Source organism: Furipterus horrens, unplaced genomic scaffold (assembly GCF_987537825.1).
Source record: "Furipterus horrens unplaced genomic scaffold, mFurHor1.1.pri manual_scaffold_5, whole genome shotgun sequence".
Lineage (NCBI taxonomy): Eukaryota > Metazoa > Chordata > Mammalia > Chiroptera > Furipteridae > Furipterus > Furipterus horrens.
Window position 1 is genome coordinate 153,442,408 of NW_028327175.1, and position 26,693 is coordinate 153,469,100.

The 26,693-nt window shown below is 35.8% G+C and overlaps 1 protein-coding gene across 1 annotated transcript in view; it reads right to left on the reverse strand.

Moving 5' to 3' along the window:
* The window catches only part of RTKN2 (rhotekin 2), a 70,108-nt gene that overhangs the window by 16,523 nt on the left and 26,892 nt on the right, over positions 1–26,693 (reverse strand). Inside the window, exons 6-9 of the mRNA XM_090278077.1 lie at positions 24,688–24,882; positions 14,758–14,852; positions 2,800–2,906; positions 1,776–1,907 (exon numbers count right to left, since the gene is read on the reverse strand). Of these exons, the coding sequence (XP_090134203.1) occupies positions 2,800–2,906; positions 14,758–14,852; positions 24,688–24,882 (397 nt within the window). The 3' untranslated portion in view covers positions 1,776–1,907. The remainder of the gene's footprint in view (positions 1–1,775; positions 1,908–2,799; positions 2,907–14,757; positions 14,853–24,687; positions 24,883–26,693) is intronic.

Genomic DNA, 26,693 nt, shown 5'->3' on the forward strand with positions numbered 1-26,693 from the left:
GAAAAATTTAAAAGAAAGGCATCAAGAGCAGAATTTAGATGAAAAGGAAACAAACAAACAGAAATAAAAGGCATGGTGACCAGATGAGATTTGTGATCCTTGATGAGGTCTTTGATCAAACAACAAATAGAAGTTAAAAAAAACATTTTGGGGACAACCGGGGTAATTTGCTCTGTATATTAAATATCACTTTATCAACAATAAATTTCATGAGTGTGTTAATATTACAGTTCTGAAGAAAATATCCTTGTTTTTAGGAGAAGCATGTTGAAATATTCTAGAAAAGAAATGTTATGCTTTTTACTACTGACATTGAAATGATTCAGAAAAAATTTAAACTATCTGGAGAGAAAGCAAATGTGACAAAAAAGTTATCAACAGATAAAGAATTTAAGTGAAAGGTACACAGTTGTTCATTATTATTTTCTCTCAACTTTTCTGTACACTTGAAATTTTCAGAAGACTAAGGTGGAGAAATGCTGCTTAGACAAAACAAAACAAAACAAAGAGTTGGAAGATAATTTTAAAATTTTATCAATTTTCCAATAAAATTGTATTTTCATAAACCTAATTTTATAAACCAAAATAAATTCACTAAGTTGTAATACTGAGGTATTATTTAAGAGCAACACTTATCTTTCTAATACACAAAACAGATAAATTAAGTGGACTTAATTGTATAATAGAAGGTCTACTGAAGGATTTCCTTTAAGAAAAAGCAGTGTAATTTCTAAAAGCAGGATAGAAACAGACCATATGTTATTATTGGAAAATGTCATAGAAATTAACTCAAGTGCTTATATATTAGCAAACCAGTATCTACATGTTTTTAAGACATACCACTTTACAATTTTCTTCAAAAGGAAATTTAAAGACAAGTAGAACATGTAGAGGTAACAGCTGGGAAAGCTCATATTATAATATACTTCAACCACTGCAAAGGCAGACAAATTAAAACAACTAGAAACAATTACGTTTAGTCTTTAGGAAGAAAAACTAATATTCTGCCCTAGAAATGTCATAAAGTATTTTACAGAAGGGTTGCTAAAAAGAGGGGGAGGACCTCTAATAAACCTGAAACTAAAATGATAGATGAAGATAAATTTAAGATCCTGGAGTAAAAGAAAGTAAATCTGGCTTAATGTGAAAAGTTTTCCTAAAGATTTGTGGGTAAAAATTTTGTCACTAAATTTTAATCATTTCCTTTATATCAAACGTATGCACGCATGTGTGTGCATTTAATAGATTCTCTAGGTGGTATAGTACTACTTTTTAAATGCAGTGTAAGCACTCAAATATTCTAAATGAACTGTCAGGCCTTCCTGTTCTGACAGAAGGTTGGACAATTGCCCATCAATCCCATAAGAAATCAGAAAGTATAATCAGAAATGTCTTTTTATGGATTCATTTAAATATTAACTAGAAAGAGCATCACTGTAACATGAGCTACCAATTTATGCTTATGTAATCTCTTAATTAAAAAAATTCATAGAAAATTTGAATATCCTCTTAATGTGGAGTTACAGTCTCGGCTTTATAACATATTTACTGGTACAGATTTCCATTTACTATATTTTCTTAGAAATATACAGTATTTCTTTTATGGAATAAGCTGTATAATGGCAAGAAATACAGGGTTAATTATATCTATGGACAAACCAATTTTTAGCCGTACTTCCCTGTTCTTTATAAGATGGCAACAATGTAAACTGCAGAGAAATGTACAAACTTCATAAAACGTTACATCTTTATTTCCAAAATAGCATTTTATTTACCTTGTTAATGGACACTACCAGAGCTGGCTCCACTTTAGCTTCAATTTCTTCTGGAGTGTAAAAACAATAGAGTTTACCTCCTTTCAAAGCACAATACAACCGTCTCCAACTACTCAGACCCTCTAATGTTTGCTGGAAAAATAAAGAAAGAAACTATCAACCTTAAATCATTATGTATCATCTTAACTCCAAATTCAACAAAATACTTAAGCTATCAAAATTTAATTAGTTTTTTTTTAAATTATTAAATGTTTGTTACCCATTAATTTACTTCATAACAAGTCCAAAACCAAAGAGTAAGTTAATATTAGAGAATAACAGCCTGGAATTCTCAACAGCATTAAATACGCAAAATGGAAGTAATGATCACCACATAACTACATACATAAAATTATAAATCAATGCAGTTTTAGAAACGCTAGTCTATTAAAAATGAGTACTTAGAAACTCAGGAAAATTATAAAAATAACTCAACATTCAAAATATAACTTTCCCTTACTGTTCTTAGAACACTGGAAGATGGTGACTACCCTGTAAGAATGCAAATTTTCTTTCCTCTTAATGGAATCTTTTAGAAAAAGCAATTGATTCATTGGAGCCCATAATTAATTATTTACTGAATATAAATAACTATGGTTATAAATAAATCAAGAGTCGGTAGCACAGCAGCAGCTTCGGAAACCCAGAGGCCTAAACTGTGCCAAAAGCTGTCTGCCAGAAAGGCCTTCATGTGAAAGGTGCCGAGCGGCCGGCACCGGTTTCCACAAGGAGGCCTCCGCAGCCGATTCTGTCACTGCGGTTAATGACGCAGAGGGACCTGGTCAGGCGGCTCCTTCGCCACCCAAACTGCGTTAGGCCCCTCCCTTCCTCCTCGTCCTCAGGTCTCCCTCTCTACCTCCCAGTCTATGTCTAACACTGAGAAAACTGTTATTTAAAAGAAGACTCTAAAAAAGTACTTCTCAGTATCAGGATTAAGAGCTAAACTGGAGCGACAGCTATGATAGGATATGTAAAGTCCTCTAACCTACTGATTAAGAAATCCTGCGAACGCATCCTCAGCCACACAAGCTGGCTGGGCGACTAACCGGCAGCACATGTTGCCGAATAAGGGAAGCCAAAACGAAGACTCCTCTATTTAAACAAGAAAGAAAAAAAAAAAACCAAGTTACAAATATGTTTTAAGGTCATTACCCGTTTTGTTCTTTTTACAGCTTTTGTTGGCTTTACATAAGAACATAGGCAAAGGTTCATTGTCTATTCAAATAGCTGTTCCACAGTTAATGACAAAAATAAGAGATGATGATATTAAACAGATAGTTTACAGCATGCTGCACCTGGCAACGACATGGAACTTATAGTCTCTTGACCTCTTGTTTGATCTTAAAGTAATTAGTCAATAGACATAGTTCCAGGCATATAAGTAAACTCATTTAATATAAAAAATTTGGAGACTTCCGGCTAAGATGGAGGCTTAGACTGACATGCTCAGTCTCCCTCTACAACTAAGAAGGAATACAACTACCTCAAAACAAAAGATAACTAAAAATACCAGAAAATAAAACTACATGGAAGCCCAACGTATGAAGTTATAAACCAGCAGTGCTCGTTGGATGGGTAGGAGGGGTGAGAAAACGCGGTCCTGTCTGTGGTTGCAGCGGGCATAGCGGCGGGACTGTGAGAAGCGCCAGGGAAGCAATTCCGGCTGCAGTCAAGACTCGCAGCTCGCGATTCCAATGCTGGGAAGGGCAGCCCTCCCCCCCCCCCCCCATTGCCTCGGACGGTGAGGCCCAGAGGGCGGGGGAAAGGATCCCAGTCTCAGCAGAGAGTAACGGCAGGAATCCATCTTGGACCGCCGCTGGTCGCTGGGTAGTGACGAATGCACAGGGCTCCGCCCCCTACAGCCTGCCCAGGAAGCAAAGCTAAACACAAGACTGTCAGAATGAAGCAGACAACGATTGAAATCCCGGTGATGCAGCTCACCAGGCAACAGATGCGGGACCTGACTGACGAACAAATAGAAAACCTTTCTGAGGCTCAGTTCAGAGCTATAGTTATAAGGTGGCTTACAGAATTAACAAAAGATTTGGAACAAGACAGGGAAGGAATGAAAGCTACTCATACTGAAGCAAATGAAAACACATACGAGACAAGTGGTGAGGAAATAAAACCCAGAGATAAAATCAACAAACCAGAACATAGGGAAGGAGCAAACAGACAACCAGTGCAGAAAGAGGAAACAAAGAGTAAGGAAAGTGAGGAGAAGATCAGAAACCTCTGGGACAACTATAAGCGATCGAACATTCGGATAATAGGATTGCCAGAGGGCGAAGAAGAACTAGAAATTGAAAAATTGTGTGAAAAAGTAATGAAGCAGAACTTCCCTAACTTAGGGAAGGAAATAGACTTATAGGTCCAGGAAGCACAGAGAGTTCCAGAAAAACTGGACCCAGGGAGAACCACTCCAAGACACATTATAATCAAATTGTCAAAAATTAAAGATAAAGAGAGAATCTTAAAAGCAGCAAGAAAGAAGAAAAGAATCATGTACAAAGGGGTCCCAATTAGACTATCTGCTGATTTCTCAAGGGAGACCCTGTAGGCAAGAAGGGACTGGCAAGAAATATTCAAAGTAATGAAAATCAAAAACCTACAACCACGATTACTCTATCCAGCGAAATTGTCATTCAGAATAGAAGGGCAGAGAAAGTGCTTCCAGGACAAAGTAAAACTGAAAGAGTTCATCAGATCCAAACCACTGTTATATGAGATGTTAAAGGGACTGGTTTAGAAGAAGGATCAAAACTATGAACACTAAAATGAAAACCGTATCACAACAACCAATAACAGAAGATAGGAAATCAAAAAAAAAAAAAAAAAAGGCAAACTAAATAGGCAACAAGGGTGGAAAAAGAACTATAGGTATGGGGAACATATTGGGGGCAGGTCAGCAAGGAGGGGTAGGGAGAAAGGGAGGGAGATGGTACAGGAATTAAGAAGCATAGTAGGAGGAAATGGAATAGACAGGAAGAGGTTGGAAAGAACTATATGCACAACCAATGAGCATGGACTAAAAGGGGGGGACAACTGGAGGGAGGGGGGCCACCGGGTGGAAGGGAGTAGAGGGAAAAGAAATTGGGACAACTGTAATAGCATAATCAATAAAACATATTTTTTAAAAATTTAATTTAGTAATTTTTGTATGTCAAATTCTACTTTTGCTCTTTCATTTTTATAGTTAGCAAAGTGATCCTCTGAATAAAATATTTTAGAGCACAACTTTAAGATAATAATTTAATAAACTTTTCACCTTCCCTCCCTCTTCCCCTTCCTAATTGAAGAATATAGTTTTAAGTCATTAGGTGGAGTCCACCAGGTTGGGCATCTGTGCTAGGGTTGAGATGGAGCTGTGGTATACCACAGCCAGGTGAGAGAGGAAGAGGAGGGTGATGAGTAAGGGAGCTGCCAGACACAAGGCATTTCAGAGCCTGAATGGGCTGAGGATGAGAGATCACATGGGGCACAGCCTAGAGCCCAAAGGAGCTCTCTGCTCAGGGAATGGCCTTGGGAGCCAGGGCTTGACCAGAGTGAGGATGGTATCTATGTTGGGGAGCTGCCCCATGTGAGGTCTCAGAACCCGAGTAGAGTAAGAAGAGTGTGTACATTTGGAGGGCGGCCCAGACATGAAAGTCAGAGCCTGAGGGCAGTAAAAAGGCCACCCACACGTTCAATGAACCAGATCAGTGTGTCGGGGCCTGGCAAGGTCATCTGAGTAGATGCACAGCTGGGCACAGGGCATCAGAGCACAGGCAGGCTGAGGAGGGTGTCCACACTGCATCAGGGGGAAGACAGCCAGGCCTGGGGAGGTAGAGTCTGAGCAGGGAGAAGAATGTCCACATGGGCAGAGGGTTGCCCAGAACAGGGAGTCAGAGCCCCAGCAAGAAGAAATCATCCATGTGGAGAAGGGAGAATGGCTGCTTTCAGGGAGGCTGATCAAAGAAGAAAAACCACTAAAGATAACAGAAAACAGTTTTTTCTCACTGTCAGAGAAAGGACTTACACATATGTAGAATGAACTCCCTGTGCTTTGCATTAGAACTGGATGTACTGGTGTGAAGTCATGGTTTTCAACCACAAAGGTTAAGAAATACATGACAAAATATCAACATATATGCATGTATGTAGCTCTGTCCACTGAAGGGAGTCTAGAAAAAGCAACACTCTAATAGTGATACTCTAATAGCAATGAATATAGATAGAGCCGAGATCATGTCTTCTAATTATTATTCTCATGAAAAAGAAACAGTATTCCTTGCAGAAACGGCTGATTACAGGGCTGGGACAGGGAAAGGACATGATAAGCCTGAAATATCTTGTTATGCCATAAAGTAAGGAAGTACTTAAAAATGATGAAGACTTGTTAAAAAAACAGAGGCTATCTTGCATGTGCTCCTACTGGCCAAATTAGAGACAATTTGAACCTCAAATTAAACAATGAGGTTAACAGATTATGATGCACTGAACAAAACAGAAAAACATGAATCCATATTGATATAAATACATCAATGAATAAATTGCAAGTCCAGCAAGAAATAATATACATAGTTTCAATGTACCCCCCCACACACACAAAATATGTATTTATTACAAAAGGAGAAACAAAAGAGTAACTCTACAGTAGAAAAGTTTGGTAAACACCACCACAATCAAGCGATCAAAGTGAACATCATGAGTAATAGTACAAATCAAAATTATATGCTGCCTAATGGGTGCATTGAACACATCAGTTCTCTAATATTTCTCCTAAGATGTATATCCAGGATCTCCAGAATCTTATATCCCAAGAAAATATCAGACAAACCCAAACTGAAGGACTTTCCACAAAACAACTGACTATGATGTGAAAAAGTGTCAAGGTTATGAAAGCTGAGGAAAGACTGAAGAACTGATCCAGATTGAAAGAAACTAAGGAGGCATGATAACTCAAGGCAATTCATGATTCTGTACTGGATCCTTTTGTCATAAACATTATTGGAACAATGAGAAGCACCTGAGCATTAAATGGTTGTAATGTATTATTATTCATTTCCTGACTTGGATGGTTGCAGTGATGTAGCTGGATGTCCTATTAGTAAGAAACACATAGTAACATATTTGGGGGTAATGGAGGAGCAACATATAAGTAACTTGCTTTCATATATATATATACATATATATATATATATGTATATATATATACACACACACAATTTTTTTGGCAGGGGGAAAAAGATCTTGACATTCAGATTATAAACTTTCTATAAGCTTGTGTATGTTAAAGAAGTTCTTTAAAAAACATTAAAATATACTTTAGTATGTATGAAGATAGATATATAGCCTTCAAATCTATATGAAAGAAGAGCATTGCAGAATTTATTCTGTTTATCAGGGTATAAATAAAGATCAAGCTTACGGCCCTTTGACAACACAAAAATTATTTTTAAAGTTTTCACTGACCCCTGTTGTTAGTACCTATAAAATGGCTAGCCATTGGCTTTTAGTCTCATTGCCCAAAATGTCTTAGTAACTCTGAAAAATAAAACACCTTTGGTAAAAATACAATTATTTAATAAATAGATGCAATATAGCCAAAGTTTCATACATAAGTTAAATTAAAAAGACAAGCCTAAAATGATGAGTACAAAGTAAAACAAAAAAAATGTTTATTAACTTACCTGCTCAACATTCTACTATATATTAGCACTCAACAAACTGTCTGGGACAATTCTTTTTTTTTTTTACTGATACCTTGTTAGAGATGTTATCTTTCAGAAATAAAGGGTTTAACCTGGGAGGAATAAATGCATAAATACAATACAGGAAATACAATACAGAAAATAGATAAATAAATAAATGAGAATCTTCTTTCTCAAAATAGACAAGAAATGAAATAAAAATTCATAAAAGCAGAATTTGAGTAACATAACTGAAATCAACTTTGTGATTTATGAATTTAAAGTTTGAAAGCAAATTTCTTTATATAGTAATCCAGGATTTATTAATAACTAATACTCTATCTGTAAGCTAGTTGTTTTTAAGTCAGGATGCACTTCCTAAAAAAATATAGAATCATAAGTGATGATTAGTTTTCCATACTAGTTCATAAAGTTTGTTCACTCGGTAATGTACTAGAACCTAAATACCACATGTAACAATGTGCTTCTCTGGTAAAATAAGTTCAAATTTCATGGCCCACCAAGAACAATAATTCTTTCTTGATTGCAGTCCTTGAAATGGGATATTGAATGTAGAATTCCTTGTGACATACCCTGCAATCATCTGTTACTTCTGATCTAGGTTTCTTTACAGTTCAGGAGCATTGTTAAATAAAATGTAGTCACAGCTTCTTTCTAATTCAGACAAGAAATATAGCATCTCAGCTAGTCATTTAATCTATCTCAGTATCAATTTCTCATTAAAAAAAAAACACTACCTATCATACTATCATAAGTAGGAGGGTTGTGAAAATCAAATAAGACAATGTGTATATGACATCTATCATTGTATCTGGCACATAATAGATGCTTCTCATAATTTCATATCCAAGGTAGTCTCACTCCCCAAACCAGACCCTTTCCTTTTTTCAATGCTGTATCTCAGTCTTTATGCAATACATTTAATCAAAATACTTAACTCTTCTTTTCTTGGCAAGGGAGGCATTAAGACAAGATAAAATGAAACAGGAAGTGAGAGCAGTTTGACTTTTCATTACTAAAAGAGTTTATCTAATTCATCTGCAGTTTCAAAGGGGGAACAAAATGGTTTTTTAAATGACAGCAACAACAAAAACAATACACAGGCAAGAGAAAGAAGATAGATAACATCTCAGTTCCGGGTGAGTCAATCTTCACAATGTGGTTTCACTGTTTTATAAAAAGCATAAAAATTTCTTGATGACAAATACAAAACTTAAGATATCATTTTGGCTTTTCCCTTCAATTAACAAGAATAAAGTTGAGTTATAAATTTCAAAAATCTTGTATTTCCTTTTGATTTTATAGTTTCTGGTAGATGTTAACAGAACTTTATTTAGAAAAACCCCATTTCATTAACATACTTATATTAATGAAAAAATTAAAAGGTGGCTTTTTTTCCATATAAGAGTTTTCATTTTAATTTAATTATAAAATTTAATTACAAGTTTTTAATGAATACACAGTTCTAGGAATATACCTATTACATAAAGAGTTGGGTACATAGGTTATTGTTTTCAGTGGAATATATGAGTTTCAAAGTCAACAGTTTGGCGTGTTATTGTTTTAAGCATAGGTCTTCTCAGAGTCTTTAATATTTAATCAGTATTGTGTTTCTCTAAGAAAAAGCTATAACCACATGTTCCCATGCTTATTTGCCCATGAGCTTTTTATTAAAGGAGAATCTAGTACTATCTTAGGGAACATTGAAGACAAATGAGGAATTCCTGCTAAAAGTGATGCTTCCTTTGTAAATTTTATTCTTTTCCACAACTTTTCAGATGATTTGTTTGAAAGAATGGGGCCTTTCATCATCAAGTCCATTCACACATTGATAGTATGTTGAGTTTTCAGTTGCTTTCACAGTTATCGTGCCTGACCAGAAAGCATAGCAGAAAGAGCACAGCTGGTCCTGGACTGTTTAGAGTGTAGTTCGACCACTTGCTAGCTGTATGATCTAGTATGCTGGGTTCTCTAAACTGTATTTTACTCATCTGTAAACTGTAAATCATAGTAAAATGAGGAACTTGCAAAGGTAACAGAGCTAGTCAGTGGTAGAAATAGAATATGAATCCAAGGCTGATGGCTATACTACTAACCACTTCATTGTAATGTTTTCTTATAACTACATCTCACAGTGACTAAGAATAAAAATGTCTTTAAAAGTATTTGTTTCCTTATTTATTTACTTCTACTTTATTGTGGTAAGAACACATAACAGGAAATACATCCTCTTAGATTTTAAATGCACAGTACAGTTGTTAACAGTAGGCATTATGTTGCACAATAGATCTCTAGAACTTATTCATCTTGTATAACTGAAACTTTATAGCCGTCGATTAGCAATTCCCCACTCCCCCCTCTCCCAGCCCCTAGTAACTGTCATGCCACAACCCCTCATTTCTATGAGTTTGATTATTTTAGATACTGGCTATTTCAGTTAGCATAATGTCCTCATGGTTCATTCATGTTGTCACATATTGTATAATTCCCCCTTTTTTGAAGGCTGAGTAGTGTATCATAAAACAGTGTCTGGCACATAGTAGGCACTCGATATGGTAGTAATATTGATAATCCTGCAGAACTGGTACAAATAGGATGAAAACAAACTTCATTTACCAAATTTTCTGATAAAATTGATAATATTAGTGCTATTGCAGACTTCAAGTTTTGTGTGATGAAAGGCTACACTGTTCAGACCACTCGTCCTGAAAACTACTAAAAATGCTGAATTAACTATATTTTAAAATTATTGCCCAGAGCAACAAAAATAGTGGAATTATATCTTTCATAGTCAAAAAATTTTAACTGCCAAACTTGCATAGTCTATAAAAAATTCTTTCAAGAATGAAGCAAAACAAAGCCATTGCACAAAAACAAAGGTCCAAGAGGTATGCCACCAGAAGAACATACTAAAAGAAATTTCATGATACTTCAGGCAGAAGGAAAATTATCCCAGATGTACATAATAAGACATAAATAGTCCAAAGAAACATGAGGATAAGTATTAAATGCATAAAATATAAGGGGGACAAGTAGTAATGGAAAAAGAAAAGAAAAAAATCTTGTGAGGTTTAAAAATCATATAGAATTATAATACATAGCAATAGTACACAGGTCAGAGAAATGGAGCTTAACTGTGCTAAAGTCCTTGCATTCTCTGAGGAAAACGTAAAACTATCTTTTAACTTTATATTTTAATAAGTACTATTAATATTTCTGGAGATAATTTCTAAAACATGAGAAAAAGTCGTCGTCGGCAGCCGTCCGTCTCGAGAGATGATGGTGTAGCTTCTTAAGAGTCTATCTGCACCGCCGAGAATGGCTGTGCAGTCCGACTCGGGAGTGACACGGTATCTGTCTCCTCCCGTGTTGAATCGACCTCTTACGATGACGCTGGAGTGTCCTCTCCAGTGAAGCTGAAGCTACAGAGCCTGGGCAGGGTGATATGGAGGGTCTGCTGTTGCCCATGCAGCAGACCCCCCCCTCTCTTCGCAGCTGAAGGGTCCAAGGGAAAGACGGAGTCAATACAGCTTGGCTTCAGGTGCGCCGCAGGAGTTGCCGGTGTTGACTACAACGTCGAACCGCCTTAGGAACTCCGGCTCCGGATTTTCTGTCGGGGTTTACTCCCTTAGCCTTTCCCCTGAAGAGGTATGCCGCAAGGCAGCGGAGGTTTTTTGGAGTCAGAGTTTTCCTTCTCTGATGTGCCCTGACTGGAAGATCGAACCAGCGACACTTAGCTCGCAGGCCGACGCTCAATCCACTGAGCCAAACCAGCCAGGACTAATGAGAAAAAGTATTATAACTTTAATTAGAACAAGGAAAAACTGAATTGATGAAAGTATCAATTCTTTAAAAAGTAAGAGAGAACAAAAAAACCACCATGGAATAGATGAGACAAATAGAAAACACAGTATATGATGGTAGATTTCAACCCAAGTATTTAATGTCATATAATATGGGTTATAAACTATATGGTATTAAATGGAAAATGACTAAAAGCTCTACTAAAATAAAACCCACTATTATCGTCTGACTGGATAAAAGTTTAAATCTAATGTATAATCCTGCTAGACAAAGCATATCAACAATATAAAAACAGGTGCAGTTTGAGGTAAAAAAATTGAAGAAAATACACAATTAAAAGTGTGTGAGTTAACACACAGGAGACTTCTGGCCAAGATGGAGGCCTAGAGTGACACTCTCCATCTCCCTCCACAACTAAGAAGGAATACAACTACTGCAAAACCAGAAATAACCAGGTGTTCCAGAAAATAAATGGAAGTCCAACATATAAAGTTATAAAGAAGTGGTGCTCATCTGGACGGGTAGGAGGAGTGAAGCCAGGGTGGAGAGGTCAAGCTGTGCTGCCGAGGCAGCAGCGGTAATGGTGGCGGGATGATGGTAAGCACAGACACCCATATTTAAGGGGAGGCAAGAAGCGCCTGGGGAGCATCCCCAGCTGTGGACCAGACCCGTCAGTTTGCGATTCCAATGCTGGGGAAGGCAGACCCCCATTGCCTTGGACTATGAGACCCGGTGGGGGTGGGGATGAAGGAGGAGGCTCCCGGTCTCTCAGTGGAGAGTGAACAGCAGGAATCCATCTTGGACCCCCACCCCCACAGAAAATGCCACAGCATGGTGAGAAGGGTCACCTAGTTATGATGAGTGCACGGGACTCCACCACCTATAGCGTAGGAGGTGTGACAGCCCCACCCAGGAAGCAAACGTAAACACAAAACTGTTAGGATGGCACAGATCATGATAGAGATCCCAGTGACGCAGCTGACCACACAGCAAATATCTAATCTAATGGAACAGCAGATAGAAAATCTTTCTGAGGCTCAGTTCAGAGCTTTGGTTCTAAAGATGCTTACAGACCTAACAGCAGATCTTAAGATGGGGAAGGAATGAAGGCTAGTCCTGTAGAAATGAACAAAAACACATACGAAACTACAGTGGTGAGGGAAAGAAAACCAGGGACCAAATTAATAAATAGGAACATAGGGAAGGAACAAACAGCCAACCAGTGCAGAAAGAGGAAATGAAAAGTGAGGAAAATGAGGAAAGGCTCAGAAACCTATGAGACAGCTAAAAGTGGGCCAACATCTGAATCATAGGGTTGCCAGAAGGTGAAGAAGATCTAGAAATTGAAAAATTGTGTGAAAAAATAATGAAGCAGAACTTCCCTAACTTGGGGAAGGAAACAGACGTATACGTCCAGGAAGCACAGAGAGTTCAAAAAAAACTGGAGCCAGGGAGAACCACACCAAGACACATTATAATCCAAATTTCAAAAATTAAAGATAAACAGAGAATCTTAAAAGCAGCAAGAGAGAAGAGAATTATGTACAAAGAGGTTCCAATAAGACTATCAGCTGATTTTGCAAAAGAAACTCTGCAGGCAAGAAGGGATTAGCAAGAAATATTCAAAGTAATGAAAAGCAAAAAACTACACCACGATTACTCTATCCAGCGAAGCTGTCATTCAGAATGGAAGGGCAGAGAAAGTGCTTCCAGGACAAAGTAAAACTGAAAGAGTTATCAGATCCAAACCACTGTTATATGAAATGTTAAAGGGACTTGTTTAGAAGAAGGAGGATCAAAACTATGAACATTAAAATGAAAACTGTATCACAACAACGAACAACAGAAGCTAAGGAACTGAAAAAAAGGCAAACTAAGTAGGCAATGCGAGTGGGAAAAGAATTATAGGTATGAGGAACATTTTGGGGGCAGGTTATCAGGGAGGAGAAAGAAGGGAATGGAGGGAGATGGTACAGGAATTAAGAAGCATAGTAGCAGGGAGTGGAGTAGACAGGAAGATGTTGAGAAGAAGTATATGCACCACCAATGGGCATGGACTAACTATGGGGGGGACAATCAGAGGGAAGGGGGTCACTGGGTGGAGGGGAATAAGGGGAAAAGAAATTGGGACAACTGTAACAGCATAATCAATAAAGCATATTTTAAAAAATTGTGACTCAAATAGCAATGGCTTAATTTATATAAAGCAAAACAGACGTAACTATGGAAACTAGAAAAATTCACAATCATCAGAATTTGTTACACCTCTCACAATAATAGAGAATATGTAAACTACAATAATTATTTCTATCTATTTCTATATGTTTTTTTGTGGATAAACTACAATTATCAATATATCATCCAGAGAGAAAAGGATTAAGATTAATTTAGCCCCATCTTTTCTTATATCCTCTGCTACCAACAGAAGGGTTGGATTTCTCAATTTTAAATTTAGAAATAAGATAGGTCTTTTATTGCCAACTAGAAGGTGGTGAAGTAATCAATTTGAAGTCAAAGACAAGGTTTCAGAATATACAAGAGTTCTGTTTCCACTAAGCTAGCCTCACAAACAAATATCTGGCAAATGCATGGAGAGAAGAAAATAAACTGTTCATTTCTAGGGAAAAAGGGACAGACATATTTGAAAAACCCATAGAATCACTCATGCCTACATTATTTAAGCCAATACCGACTTCAGAGGAACATATAAAAATTAGAAGTTATTACTCTCACCACATATATGAGGTCTGTCTGGAAAAAGTCTAGCCATTGTTAATATAACAAAAGTGCTTTACACAACATCGATGTAACCTAGCAGCCAAATAGAGTAGACTGGAATGAACATGTGTGAACAATGAGAACTTCACTGTACTGGTCAGTGGGGGCGGTAGATGATGTTGAATGAGCATGTGTACTGTGTGGCTGTCACATTTGAAATGACTGAGGGAGTAGAGCAACAAATCTGCACCAAACTTTGCATTAAGCTTAAACATTCCTCCACAAAATCATTTGGATGATTCAGAAGGCTGCTTTGGGCAGCTTCATCACAACACACCCGCTCATGCATCACATATTGAGTAGAGTTTTTTATGCACCATCAAATCACCCAGGTGATTCAGCCCCACTCCAGCCTAGATTTGGTGCCCTATGACTTCTAGCTTTTCCCAAAACTAAAATCACCTTTGAAAGGGAAGAGATTTCAGACCATTGATGAGATTCAGGAAAATGCAACAGGGCAGCTGATGGCCGTTGGGGGAACTGTGTTAGGTTCCAAGGTGCCTACTTTGAGGGAGACTGAGGCATCATTGTCCTATGTGCAATGTTTCCTGTATCTTGTATCTTCTTCAATAAATGTCCAATAAATAGTATTTTTTATATTACATGGCTGGACAGACCTCATATATCAACAAAACACATATAATAAGTATAATACAGACTGTACTTACCACTTCCATGAATAGACAGATTATGAGTCTTGAAGCTGTCCTCAGCACTTTCCAAGGTCAGTGTAGTATGAGCTAGCAAACGATACTTTGCACCACTAATAGTGAAAAGAAGAGGTGTTTTAAGTACTCTAGTATATTTTCTATTACATACAATATTTAGATGTTTAACAATGAAAAAGAACCTAAAAAATGGGCGAAGGACTTGAACAGACACTTCTCCAAAAGAGATATACAAATAGCCAATAAAAACATGAATAGATACTCAAGATCACTAGTGACTAGGAAAATGCAAAGCAAAACCACAAATAGATAACTGCTTCACAGCCATTAGGATGGCTGTTATTAAAACAACAACAACCACAAAGAAAAATAGAAAATAACAAATGTTGGCCAGGATGTGGACAGACGGCTGATGGGAAAATAAAATGGTGTAACCACTATAGAAACAGTATGGTAGTTCCCCCCAAATTAGAAATAGAATTACCATATAATTCATCAATTCTACTTCTAGGTATATACCCAAGGGAAAGGAAAGTAGGAACTCAGATATATGTAAAACCATGATAATAGCAGCATTGTATACAATAGCCAAATAGTGAAAGAAGTCCAAGTCAAGGCTGAAAGGATAAAACAATGTATTTACATACAATGGAATATTATTCAACCTTAAAAATGAAGAAAATTTTGATTCATGCTATAACATGGATGAAATGCAAAAACATTATATTAAGTGATTCCACTTATATGAGGTACTTAGGAAAGTCAAATTTACAGAGGCAGAAAGCAGAATGGAGATTTTCAGGGGCTGAGTAGAGAGGAAAACGGTGTTATTGTTTAATGGGTATAGTTTCAGTTTGGGAAGATAAAAACATTCTGGAGACAGATAGTGGTGAGGGTTGTACCGCGTTGTGTATATACTTAATGCCATTGAACCATATACTTAGGCAAATTATATGTTATGTATATTTTACCAAAATGAAAAAAACACATTCAGATGTTATAAATAAGTTTAAAGTTAACATAAACTAACTCTTCATTTCTTTATGCTATTTCAATTTAAGAAAATCTGAAAATTATTTGGTTTAACTTACAAAATTTTCTTTGCAGGATCTCCATTCATTCAAAACTATGAACTGAACACCTAATACGTGCCAAGTCTTATACAAGCTGATGGGCGTGAATGGTAAATAAGACTCAGTATTATATTCTAATACAGGAAAAGGGGGAAAAGGTAAAGGAATAAATAAAATACTGGTGTTTGAAAATTATAGTGCAACTTTTTCTGTGAAAGAAACCAAGGTGTAAGAATGCTGAGGACCTATGCTACGTAGGGGAATCAGGAAGGGACTCTCTGATGAGCAAACAGTTATGAATAAGAGGATGGAGCCAAGCAAAGGATACAGAAAAACATTTTAAGTGGAGAGAAGAGCATGTGCAAAGAGGCTGGAAGAAGACAGTGTGGCTGAGGTAGAGCGAGCAAGGGGGAAACATGGTACAACACAGCGTTGGGAACACAGGCAGGGATTGAATCACCTAAGACTGTGAGCCTTGGAAGCAGGGTGGATTTAATTCCAGTGTAATGGGAACTCATCGGAGAAGGTTAATTAGAAGGATAATGACAGAATCTGATTCATATTTATTTCCTGGAAGTAGGAATAAATTTCCCTGTTCTGGTTTACGAACTTTAAAGATTTATAATTTTTATCGATAGTATTGGGAAATGGAGGGTTTCTTTACTAGTCCCATTTTTTCCCATCAACCTTCCTATGTTAAAATAGCACTATTGCCAAAGTATCTAAAAATTGTGATAATAAATTTCATTTCCTGACTTTCTGTGGTGATAAAAAGTGAAAATTTTTGTTCAGTATAATTGTATTTTCTGTGCTAGTAATCTTAATTTTACTTCAAGACTTTTCTTGGTTTTTTAATTTTCCAAAATAATAAAATCTTAACTCAAAAAATTAAAAAACATGTTTTAAAAAAGAGACAGCAGACAGATGGACAGACAGAAACATACACAAACTAAGGAGGAAAAGAGAGAAGTCTGATGAAAATCTTTATTAATTGTACGGGGCTACCTGTTTCATAAATCTTATCTTACTAAATCTTTAATAAAATCTCTATTACAAAGCAAAATTACATATACATGTAGTAAGTATGCAGTGCATACATTATTTACTTTAGTAAATAATGCCATACCCTACAGGATATTATCCCCTTAAAACCCCCCTCTGGTTTTTTGTTTTTCCAGTTATATTGAGAAATAATTGACATATCGCTGTATAAGTTTAAGGTGTACAGCATGATGGTTTGCTGTATCTTAGTTTTAATATGCAACTAGCGAAGACCAGAGGTATCTTTCAATACCCAATGTTTTTGTCAGTGTTTATGTAGGAAAATTTATGTTTCTGTCTCCCAAACTTTTTTTTAAACAAAAAACAATACATGAGTAAAGTTTCAAGTTACATTCTGAACACAGCTGCTACAATGCAGACTCATATGTAAAATTTTGGAAAAGTTCCTAAGTATTAACAAATCTCCACTGTTGCTGGAGCTAAGTGGCACCAGCTCCATACTCAGCATAGCCATTCTCTGCTGTATTCACTTACCCCGAACAAGTACATACAATGCCTTCCATAATTAGCTCCTATTATGCCCTTGTGTTAGACAATGAGAACCCCCACACCAAAAAAAGTTGAGGAAGTATTGAAAAAAAAGCGGTGGAGAAAACATCAAAGCAATTGAGAACAGCAATTACAGTGAAAGAGCAAACATTACTACACACAAAATGCCTATTAACAATCACATCAGCTGTTTTAATATTTTAAGCATTATTTCGACATGATAATTTGTCACTGATATATAGGTTTTATGGAACTACATCATCATTTTTCCCACTTAAAGTAATAGGAAATAGACTCCTGTTAGCATTTTAATGCAGGAAGAGGTTATTGGCAGTAAGTGGATAACTGCTGCAGGAGAGTGTGTGTGTGACAACAGGCCGGTGTGGCTGGGGGACAAGGAGGGGGAGGGGGGAGGCGATGTCCGACAGTAAGGAGGGGCAGACACGGCACATTACAGTGCTGTGGGAAACGTAATGAGGACAGTGGATTCTATTCTGAGTGACATGGGAAGCGAATGGTAAGTTCTGAGCTATGTGCCATGACCTGACTTGAATTTTTGATCCCTCTGGCTGCTGTATGGAGAGCAGAGCACAGAGGCCAACAGTGAAAATGCAGCCACCAGCTAGAAAGCTAATGCAATTGACCGGTCAAGAGCTGGTGCAGGCCGGGGATAGAGTGGTAGCTGGTGGGGTGCTGAGAAGTGGGAAAATTCTTGATACAGTCTTATAGTTGATCCGCTGTGGACATTGGATGGATGTGAGAGAAAGTAAATAGTCAAGGGCGACTCCAAGGCTTTTGGCTTGAGCAACTAGAAGAATGGAATTGTTATTGACTACACTGAATCTAAGAGAAGAACAGATATGGCAAGTAAAAATTTAGTTTTGACAAGTTATGTTTGAGATATTTTTAGATATCTAGACGGTATAAAGGGCAGGCAGCTAGATATATGAATCAGGAGTTAGGAGAGGAAAAAATATTGAAGAATTAAATTTGGAAGTTACCAGTACATAGATAAAATTTAATGGAAGTTAGAAAGTCAAATGAAGTTCAAGGACTGAATACTGGGACACAAGCCCTCCATCATTTCAAATAAAGCTGAAGCGCAATGAATAAGGGAGAGGTGAGGAACAGTCACTAAGGTAGGAGAAAAATCATGGAAGTGTGTCCTAGAAGGCAAGTTAAAAAAAACTATTTCAAGGAGAGTGATCAATTATGTTAAATAAAGCCAGAAGGCCCAGAAAAAGGAATACTGACAACTGACCACAGGCTCTGGGAACACGTAGACCACTGTTGACCTTGACAAAAGCAATTTCTGTGGGATGGAGGCAACATGATGAAAGCTGACTGAAAGTGTCTAAGAAGGAAGGGGAGCAGAAAAAGAGGAGACAGGGGATAAAAAACTTTTCTGTGAAGAATAGCTATGAAATGGGCAGTAGAAATGAGAGATACTTCAGTGTGTTTGCTTGCGGAAATGATGGAGAAAAGTTCATGATGTAGCGGGGCAGGAGGGGTACATGTACAGGAGCCTACTTTTGAGTAGTCGAGCAGATGGGATCTAGTACACAAGTAGATGAGGCAAAGGCAATTCACAAAGGAAAGCAGCAAATAAAGATCCAAATGCTGGTAGATTTTATAGATGGAGGATATGCAAGCTCTCTTCTGATTACTTCAGCAGTAGTAACAATATATGGAACAGCCATCAGCTTTGAGTACGGAGCGGAGAGGATGGGGGTGCTGGAGGTTTCAGGAGAGTAACATGATGCAAAATTCTTACCCTAAAGAGAAGTGGAGTAGGAAGCTATGGAAACTTAGAATTGCTCAGTCATACTGAAAACTCACTTAAGGTTAGAGATCTGTGTGTCTAAAGTGAGACCAGTCTGCATGGCTCCTGTTCTCCAGCTCCCTCATCTATCCCTCATGAGCACAGGTGCAGAGGAGCTACGAGTAAAATTGAACCAAGGCTCGAGTTTCTCAAAGGTAAGTATGACAAATGGAGAAAAATGCTAGGAAAGCATAAAATGGTAAATCATGGAGTCTTAAGCTAAGTGGGAGCCAGAGCACTGAAGGGAGCAAGCTGGGAATGTGGGACGTGGGAGACAGGGTGGAATACCTACCACCAGGATTTTAGAGGGTGTTCAATTATTAGTACTGACAAGACCTAGAGTACCATCATAGGGTGGATGGTTGAGAAGGGCGAAAAGACAAGATCACTGGAGGCAAGGAGGTCATGAAACTGAGAGGTCAAGGTAATAGAAGGATAGTTGACATGTATTTTAAGTCCATCAAGAAAAAAGCAGGAAGCAGCTATGCTATAGTGTGCATTTGCACTGAGTGATTGGAGAGGTGGCATGCTCAGGAAAGCAATCTCTGCGGCAGAACACGCTAAAATTATGTGAGGACAAAAATAAATGTTTACATTTTTTTTCCTCAGGCCTTAAGAAATGATTGTAACTAAGGCATTTCCTTAACTGCTTTAAGGTAAACATGTAACACATTTGCCTCTAATTCAATGAATGACACATATGAAAATAAGAATACAAAAAAGTTATTGATAACCTCCTCTATGAATGGTTAAATAAACTATGATAGAACCAGCTGATAATGCGGTTTATTAAAATGGTGTTCTGAAGACTGCAATAACTCTAAAAAAGTTGAATGCATAGTATAATTGTGAATATCTAAGTTTCCCCTAAAGCTAGGTATTTAAAAACCTGGAAGAAAAATATCAGTTCAAAGCTATAAAAAGTATTTGATTTAGACTGGTTGAACTGTGAATAACTTTTTCCTTTTCTAGATTCTATTTCTCAAGTTTATATTACCTTTGTAATGAAATAATAAATGTGGTGAAGTGATAGTAAGATGAAAACTTCCCCTAAAAATCAGAGACATGCAAAACATGATGATACTCCATCCACCAATATGTAGTGTAAGGCACTTTGACAGGCAATATCTTTTAAAGGTGTACAATAATTACTTGAGGTAAGCAGGGCAGAGATTTTCAGATGAAGAAACTCAAGTTCAGAGAATGCAATTAACTTGACTGCAGTTAGAAACTGGTATATGAAAAGAGAAGCCTTCTATACTATACTTAGTACCTTTATACTTCATTAAGAAATTGTTTAAAATTAAGGTACTTCTTGTTAAAACAGATACATAGTGACCACATTTTACTGCAAGAGTTTTAATGCACAAAGCATGACTTATTAACTTTTGACTCAAATGTACCACATGATCTAACTACTGGATAATCATTTCTAAAACCTTTAAATAAATGAATAAATTATATTCAATAGCTGAGTAATTCCTCAGTTATGTTTAACACTGCATCATTTTTCACACTACCAAACCATTAACACCCTTATTCCTCAAAACATAAATAACCCATTTATCCTGGATAAGTATTAGCCTACTTGTTTTGTAACTTCAATCTAATTTAAAATGTAGTATAGTGGATTTTTAAAAATTAATACATTTTTTTGTCAAGTAAATAATCTTTCTCAATTTTACCAGTTTTCACAAGATGATTGTTTAAAATGATGTATATTTATTTGCACAATGAAAAATAATGTACTAAATACTTCTTAAGGAGCATAAGGTAGTTAATTCAGCTATTAGAGACACTGGGAAAATCTAGCTAAAGGAATTTCAGTGAGCTAAATTCCACAAATGAAATGAATAAATGAAATCACATGAGGGAGCATGCTAAAAATTACCAAAAATGTTCAGTGTCTTCTTTCAGATCAAACAATACTTTATGATGATATTTCAAGTTACTTCATTTTTAAACCATGACTAATTACAATGGCAATGCTTCCAAAACCAACAATGATCTCACTTTTAAAACATTCTTGTCAGTATAACATTTTCTTACTAAAACATTACACTCATTCCTTCTGGCCAACCCTAATATTGAGTTCCCAAAAGTTTAATCAGCTACAATTTTTAAATCAACTAAACCAATTGTTATAAGATTGGGTGGGGGTGTGTCCAAAAATGTTATGAAAAAAAATTACTACTTTAAATGGTAGTCTAAAAAAAAGGACACACTGTTATCAGGAAGAACAGCTATATCTGATCACATATCATATTACTAGAGGAGATATCTTGAACTAGAACACTGTTAAATAAATAAAATTAATTCCCTAAGCACTCTATTTATTAATGGCATTCTCAAACTCTCATCATGATGCTGAACTGGTCAGTTAAGGAATATCAGGTAAGAGTAGTGCGAGGCTATAGGTTTTACCTCATATACTCTGGCTTCTCACTAGAAGTGCAATAGGATGCTGGTATGAAGAGAATATGATTTGGTGAAATGTTGTAAAAGGTTTTATTCTATCTTTTGACCTACTTTAATGGTATAAATAAATGACATGCAAATTTCATGGAACATGCTCATAAAGAAAATTATTGTTTGGATTCACATACAAACCAAGTAGAATGACAAATCTAAATAGAAGAAACACTTCAAAACAAAGAGGTCAGTCCCTACTAAATGGAACTTAATACCAACTAATTTTACTCTCAAAAATTCCTCTAGGCTTTGAAGAGGAATATAGGTTAAATACAAGTTCTAACATCACTTAGATTATATTCTATGACATACTAAACAATAATTTTAAAATTTTAAATGTGTACATTTTATAATCCTGTGTCAACTTTGTAAACTGAATGCTTCAGTGAGTTTGAAAAAAAGAAAGTACAGAAAAAGCACTGGTCTCAGAACACTAAAAATAGCAACAATAATGGCAAGAGCTACATTTATTAAATACTTACTATATATAAAGTTCATAAACTATCTTTTGGAATCTCATAATGATCCTATGGAGTTAGATAATTATATTATCATAATTATTCCCATTTTACAGAGGGAAAAACAAAAACCCAGAAGGTAAATTAATCTGCCCTGGGTCACACAAATAAACAACAGGATAAAAAGTTTAAATATTCACTGACAAGCAATAAAGTTTTAAACTGTTTGAGAGGTCACTCATCGTTTTTATATGCTTTAAATGTATATAAAACTCTAAAAAATGTCTCTAAGGAACCTTCTAAAAGTAGAGGTCCTGGGAATAATGTAACTGGTCCAGAACATGACTGGTCCTGTCGTCTTTAAATAAGAAATTTTTTTGCTTAAATAAATTTTAAAACTACTGAATTTGGTGAGTACCTCTAAGGTCTCATTCAGTTCTAAAATCTATGATTCGACCTAGAAATACAGTTGCTCATTCAATCACAAAAAATAAATAGTTCCACTACTTTATGGCTGAATTAAAGCACCTTTCAGCAAATACATGACATAATCTTAATGTAGAAAACTTTAAAAATGGCCTTAATTCTAAAGGTTGAAAATCTAAGGGCCCCCTTCTTCCTTTTTAATGACATTTATATTAGGAAAGACTTACATCTTCTATGACTGTTTTTTAGTGGATGGGACCTATTCATGAATCACAAAATCAATTTAATAATTCATACACAGCATTTTTTAAAAACTGAAAATAACTAGAATTTAAAATTTTTGATAATTATTCATAAATAGCAAGCACTAAGTATTGCTTTGTGAAATCTGCTTATGTCGCTGTGTACTCAGTCATAATGTAGAATGTATTTCTTACCATGGGTCTCAATCAAAATAGACTGAAAGCCTCACAATGCTAGATAGAGTCCCAAGGCATTTTTCACATGGAATATATCTGACATGAAAAGAGTTAATTACATTCTCATGATTGATATCTCCAAAATCTATACCTAAAACATTTTGTTTTCGTAATTATAGTAAAATTATTGGCATGCTGAAGAGCCAACTCTACTAAGACATGCAAAGAAATTCTAGGAATGTAGCCCGACCAACAGTTTTCCCAAGAAACAGAAACATAAAACGATTTTCGAAGCAACAAACACAAAGTTTAAAGAAAGTATCTGAAAGAAACCAGGGCTCCTTGAGGAAATGATAATTCCAAGCCTGGGCAGAAACATACAGGACGAAGGTGGAACACCTTGTATCATAAAGCAAAGAAGCTGTCAGAGCTTGGGTTGTGTCAAAATGACTCTGGAGTGAGCTTAAAAGCTCCCCATAGAACAAATATGAGACAATCTGGGTTCAGAAAGAATAATACCTATAAAATATTGAGATACAAATGTATAAAAATTCAGGAGTTTAAATAAAAGATAACACTGATCACCTCCATGGTTGCTAGGATATCAACTTATTATTCTAAAACTGGGTAAATAAAAGAAGCTAGTATTTTTCTCCCTGCCTTTCCTTCATCAGTATTTTTGCATTTATACCCAGAGAGTTCATGAAGGAAAGCTCCTTGAGAGAATTCCAGGTTTAAAAAAAATGCAGGACAAATTCATAAAGTCATCAAATTATAATCCCTAATGAAATAATGAATGATCAGTAATGGCTACTAAAACCATTAGATAAAAGATTGATAGGGAACTTTACAATAGATGAATCAGGCTGGCAACATCTCAACCTAATGATCAATTTTAACATGACTAGAAGTGGGTCAAGGCCTCTTAATGGGAGATAGCAGGATATGTAGAAAGTACATATAATTGGTAGGAGGTATTGTCGCCCTAAAAGAGAACCTGAACCTAATTGGTTCTCTAGATCTACTATCTACCAGTTAGTTGTAGGATGTATGTTTTTTAAAAAGCCACAAATATGGAATTAGCTAAATTCAAAGTATGGGAAATTGTATAAGATTTGGTTTCTTCAATAAATAACAGCAAGAAAAAATGTAGACAGGAAATTGTTAAGGATTAAAGAAATTTAAAAGACTATAATGCAACATTGCAGACCTTGTTTGGATCCTGATTTACACAAATCATAAAAGGACTTTTTCAGAATTGAGGCAATTTGAATAAAGACTAGTTAGATATAAGGACTTATATTTTATTTTGTTAAGTGTGATAATGGTAATGTGGTTTTGGGATAAAGGTAAAATATGTTTTTTAGTCTATAAGAATAAAGCATGACATATAGAAATCTAATTAGCAGACTGATATGTAACAAATACTTTGACATATAGACAGCCCCTTTTCAAGAAAAACACTTTATCTTTCTAGTAGATACTGGAATTCCAAATTACTAAAAACACACTCTCACCCAAATTCCTATTTTCAAAGTAAGGTATTAAGGCTACCTCAGCTGGGTAAATGTCAGACAGCCAAGTTTTATTTCTGCTGCAGGGTGTTTTCTCCACTTAAAATGTGAACACACACCCCACATACAATACTTTAAAATGTCACAAACATATAATTATACTATGTCACTATAAATATTGTATTAGAAACTTACGAAATAGCACAACTGAAGGGCAAACACGTTTCATGATCTTCTTGAAGCACTGAATTTATTTTCTTCCCTGTGGCTTTACTTATAGATGTCTTCAGTTTCTTAGCTAATTTTTTTGGTGTGTTGGTTATAGAAGAGTCTTCTGTACAGCAACTATATACTTCCACCTTTATCTGAAAGTCTGGCTTTGCTTCATTACTAAAAACAAGGGTATTCATAATGTTAAGAATTTAACTCAGTAGAAACTAAAATTATAACATCCTTTGATGTTTTCAAATCAGCTTTGAAATTGGTTTATGTTAATAGGTGTTAATGAGACAGAGTCTCCCAGTGTTTATTTAATATCTAAAATGACCTGAGAGAGTCATTGCAACTTCCAGAGCTACCAGCTTCTAACAAGTAGGTCAATCTTAACTCAATTTAACCAACACATGCAGGCATATTGCTTAAAAAAAAGAATAAGAATAAGATGTTCTAGTCATTTTGTTGACATTGCTATTTCTTCTTGTCATTCCTATAATACAGCTATTTTTAAGGTATGTACATTATACATGTAATTTCCTGAAATGACTATTCTTCCAGAAGAAAAAAGGTTTGAAAACAAAAAAATAGAAAAGAGGAGAAACAAAAGTTTCTTCTGCCAAAACCTTTAGTTTTCATTTCTTTTTCATAGTCAGTTACAGTCCACTCACCATATGCTCTGCCCCACCCCACCCCTTAAATCAGTCCCACCTTTGTGCCTAATAACTCTAAAATGACATTTCAATATTTGGTTATATAGGGGACAACAAACTAACAAACAAACAAATGATATAAAGAGAGATGTTCAAGGCATGAATTCCTTGAGGGCAAGCACTGTCTTAACCTCTGTATTCTTAATCTAGCATCAAAGGTACTCAATAAATATTTATTAAACCAATATGCAGAAATTCTGCAATTTTAGCATACACTAAGATTGGCTTTATCCTTTGTCAGACACAATGAACTACCTTTCCTATAAAAGACTGTGGTGGTGTTACCAACAATGAATACACTTAAAACTGCAAAAGAGTCTGACAGTAGATGTTGCCTGTAGACAAACCATCTGCCTCAGAGATCTTAAAAATGCAGCACAGACTTTTTAAGATTTAAATGGCTAATCCGAGGTTGCATAAATCCAAGGAATAACTTCCAGATATTTTTATGGTTTATTATTTGGCAACTTTTAAACATACAGTATTCCTGGTAATGACTAACAAATGTCAATATTTAGAGGAAAACCAGAGGTTCATAAATATTGAATAGTTATTAAAAACAACCATAACAAAAAGCACATTTTTAAACAACATTTAGAACATTTGACTGCAGTTATTTTTAGAACAATTTAAAATATTTACAGATTTTTTTAAAATTATAAATCATGTGTTGTCTTCCCAAGTAACTTGCATTGTAAAAAACTATGATTTTGTCTTTGTGGTAAAACAAACAACAGCAAAGTGATGTGAAGAAAAGAACCCATTAACAGGATGACCTTGGCAGGAAAAAATGCACTAGCAAGAATTAATGGAAATAAATGTATTTAGGTAGCTAAGAAAAATTATTTTTTAGTCTCAATTATGCAAGCATATGGCAATATTTTCGGGACCTTAAATAAATTGCTTTGGTTCAATAAAGCTTGTAAGAAGGCCTGCACTACTGCTAATAACTCAGAACAATGCATTTTATTTTTCCAAGCTATACAATTTCGTATGGGACACTACACAGAAGCCACAAAATATGGTTTGCAATAGTTTTATTTTTTTTAATGTTATATGAGTGGCAAATCATATAACATTACTCTAAAACCTCAACTATAGAGCTCCATAGCTGAAAATGGAAAAAGCCATGTTAACTGATTTTATTTTAACAGTTAAATAGCTATTAATATTTACAGATTAAGATAGTGTCTTTGAAACCCTGAAAGAAATACGATTCACACACTGACTTAGGTCAATAGAACCTTTAAAGGGGGCCTGGAAAAACTTATGTTA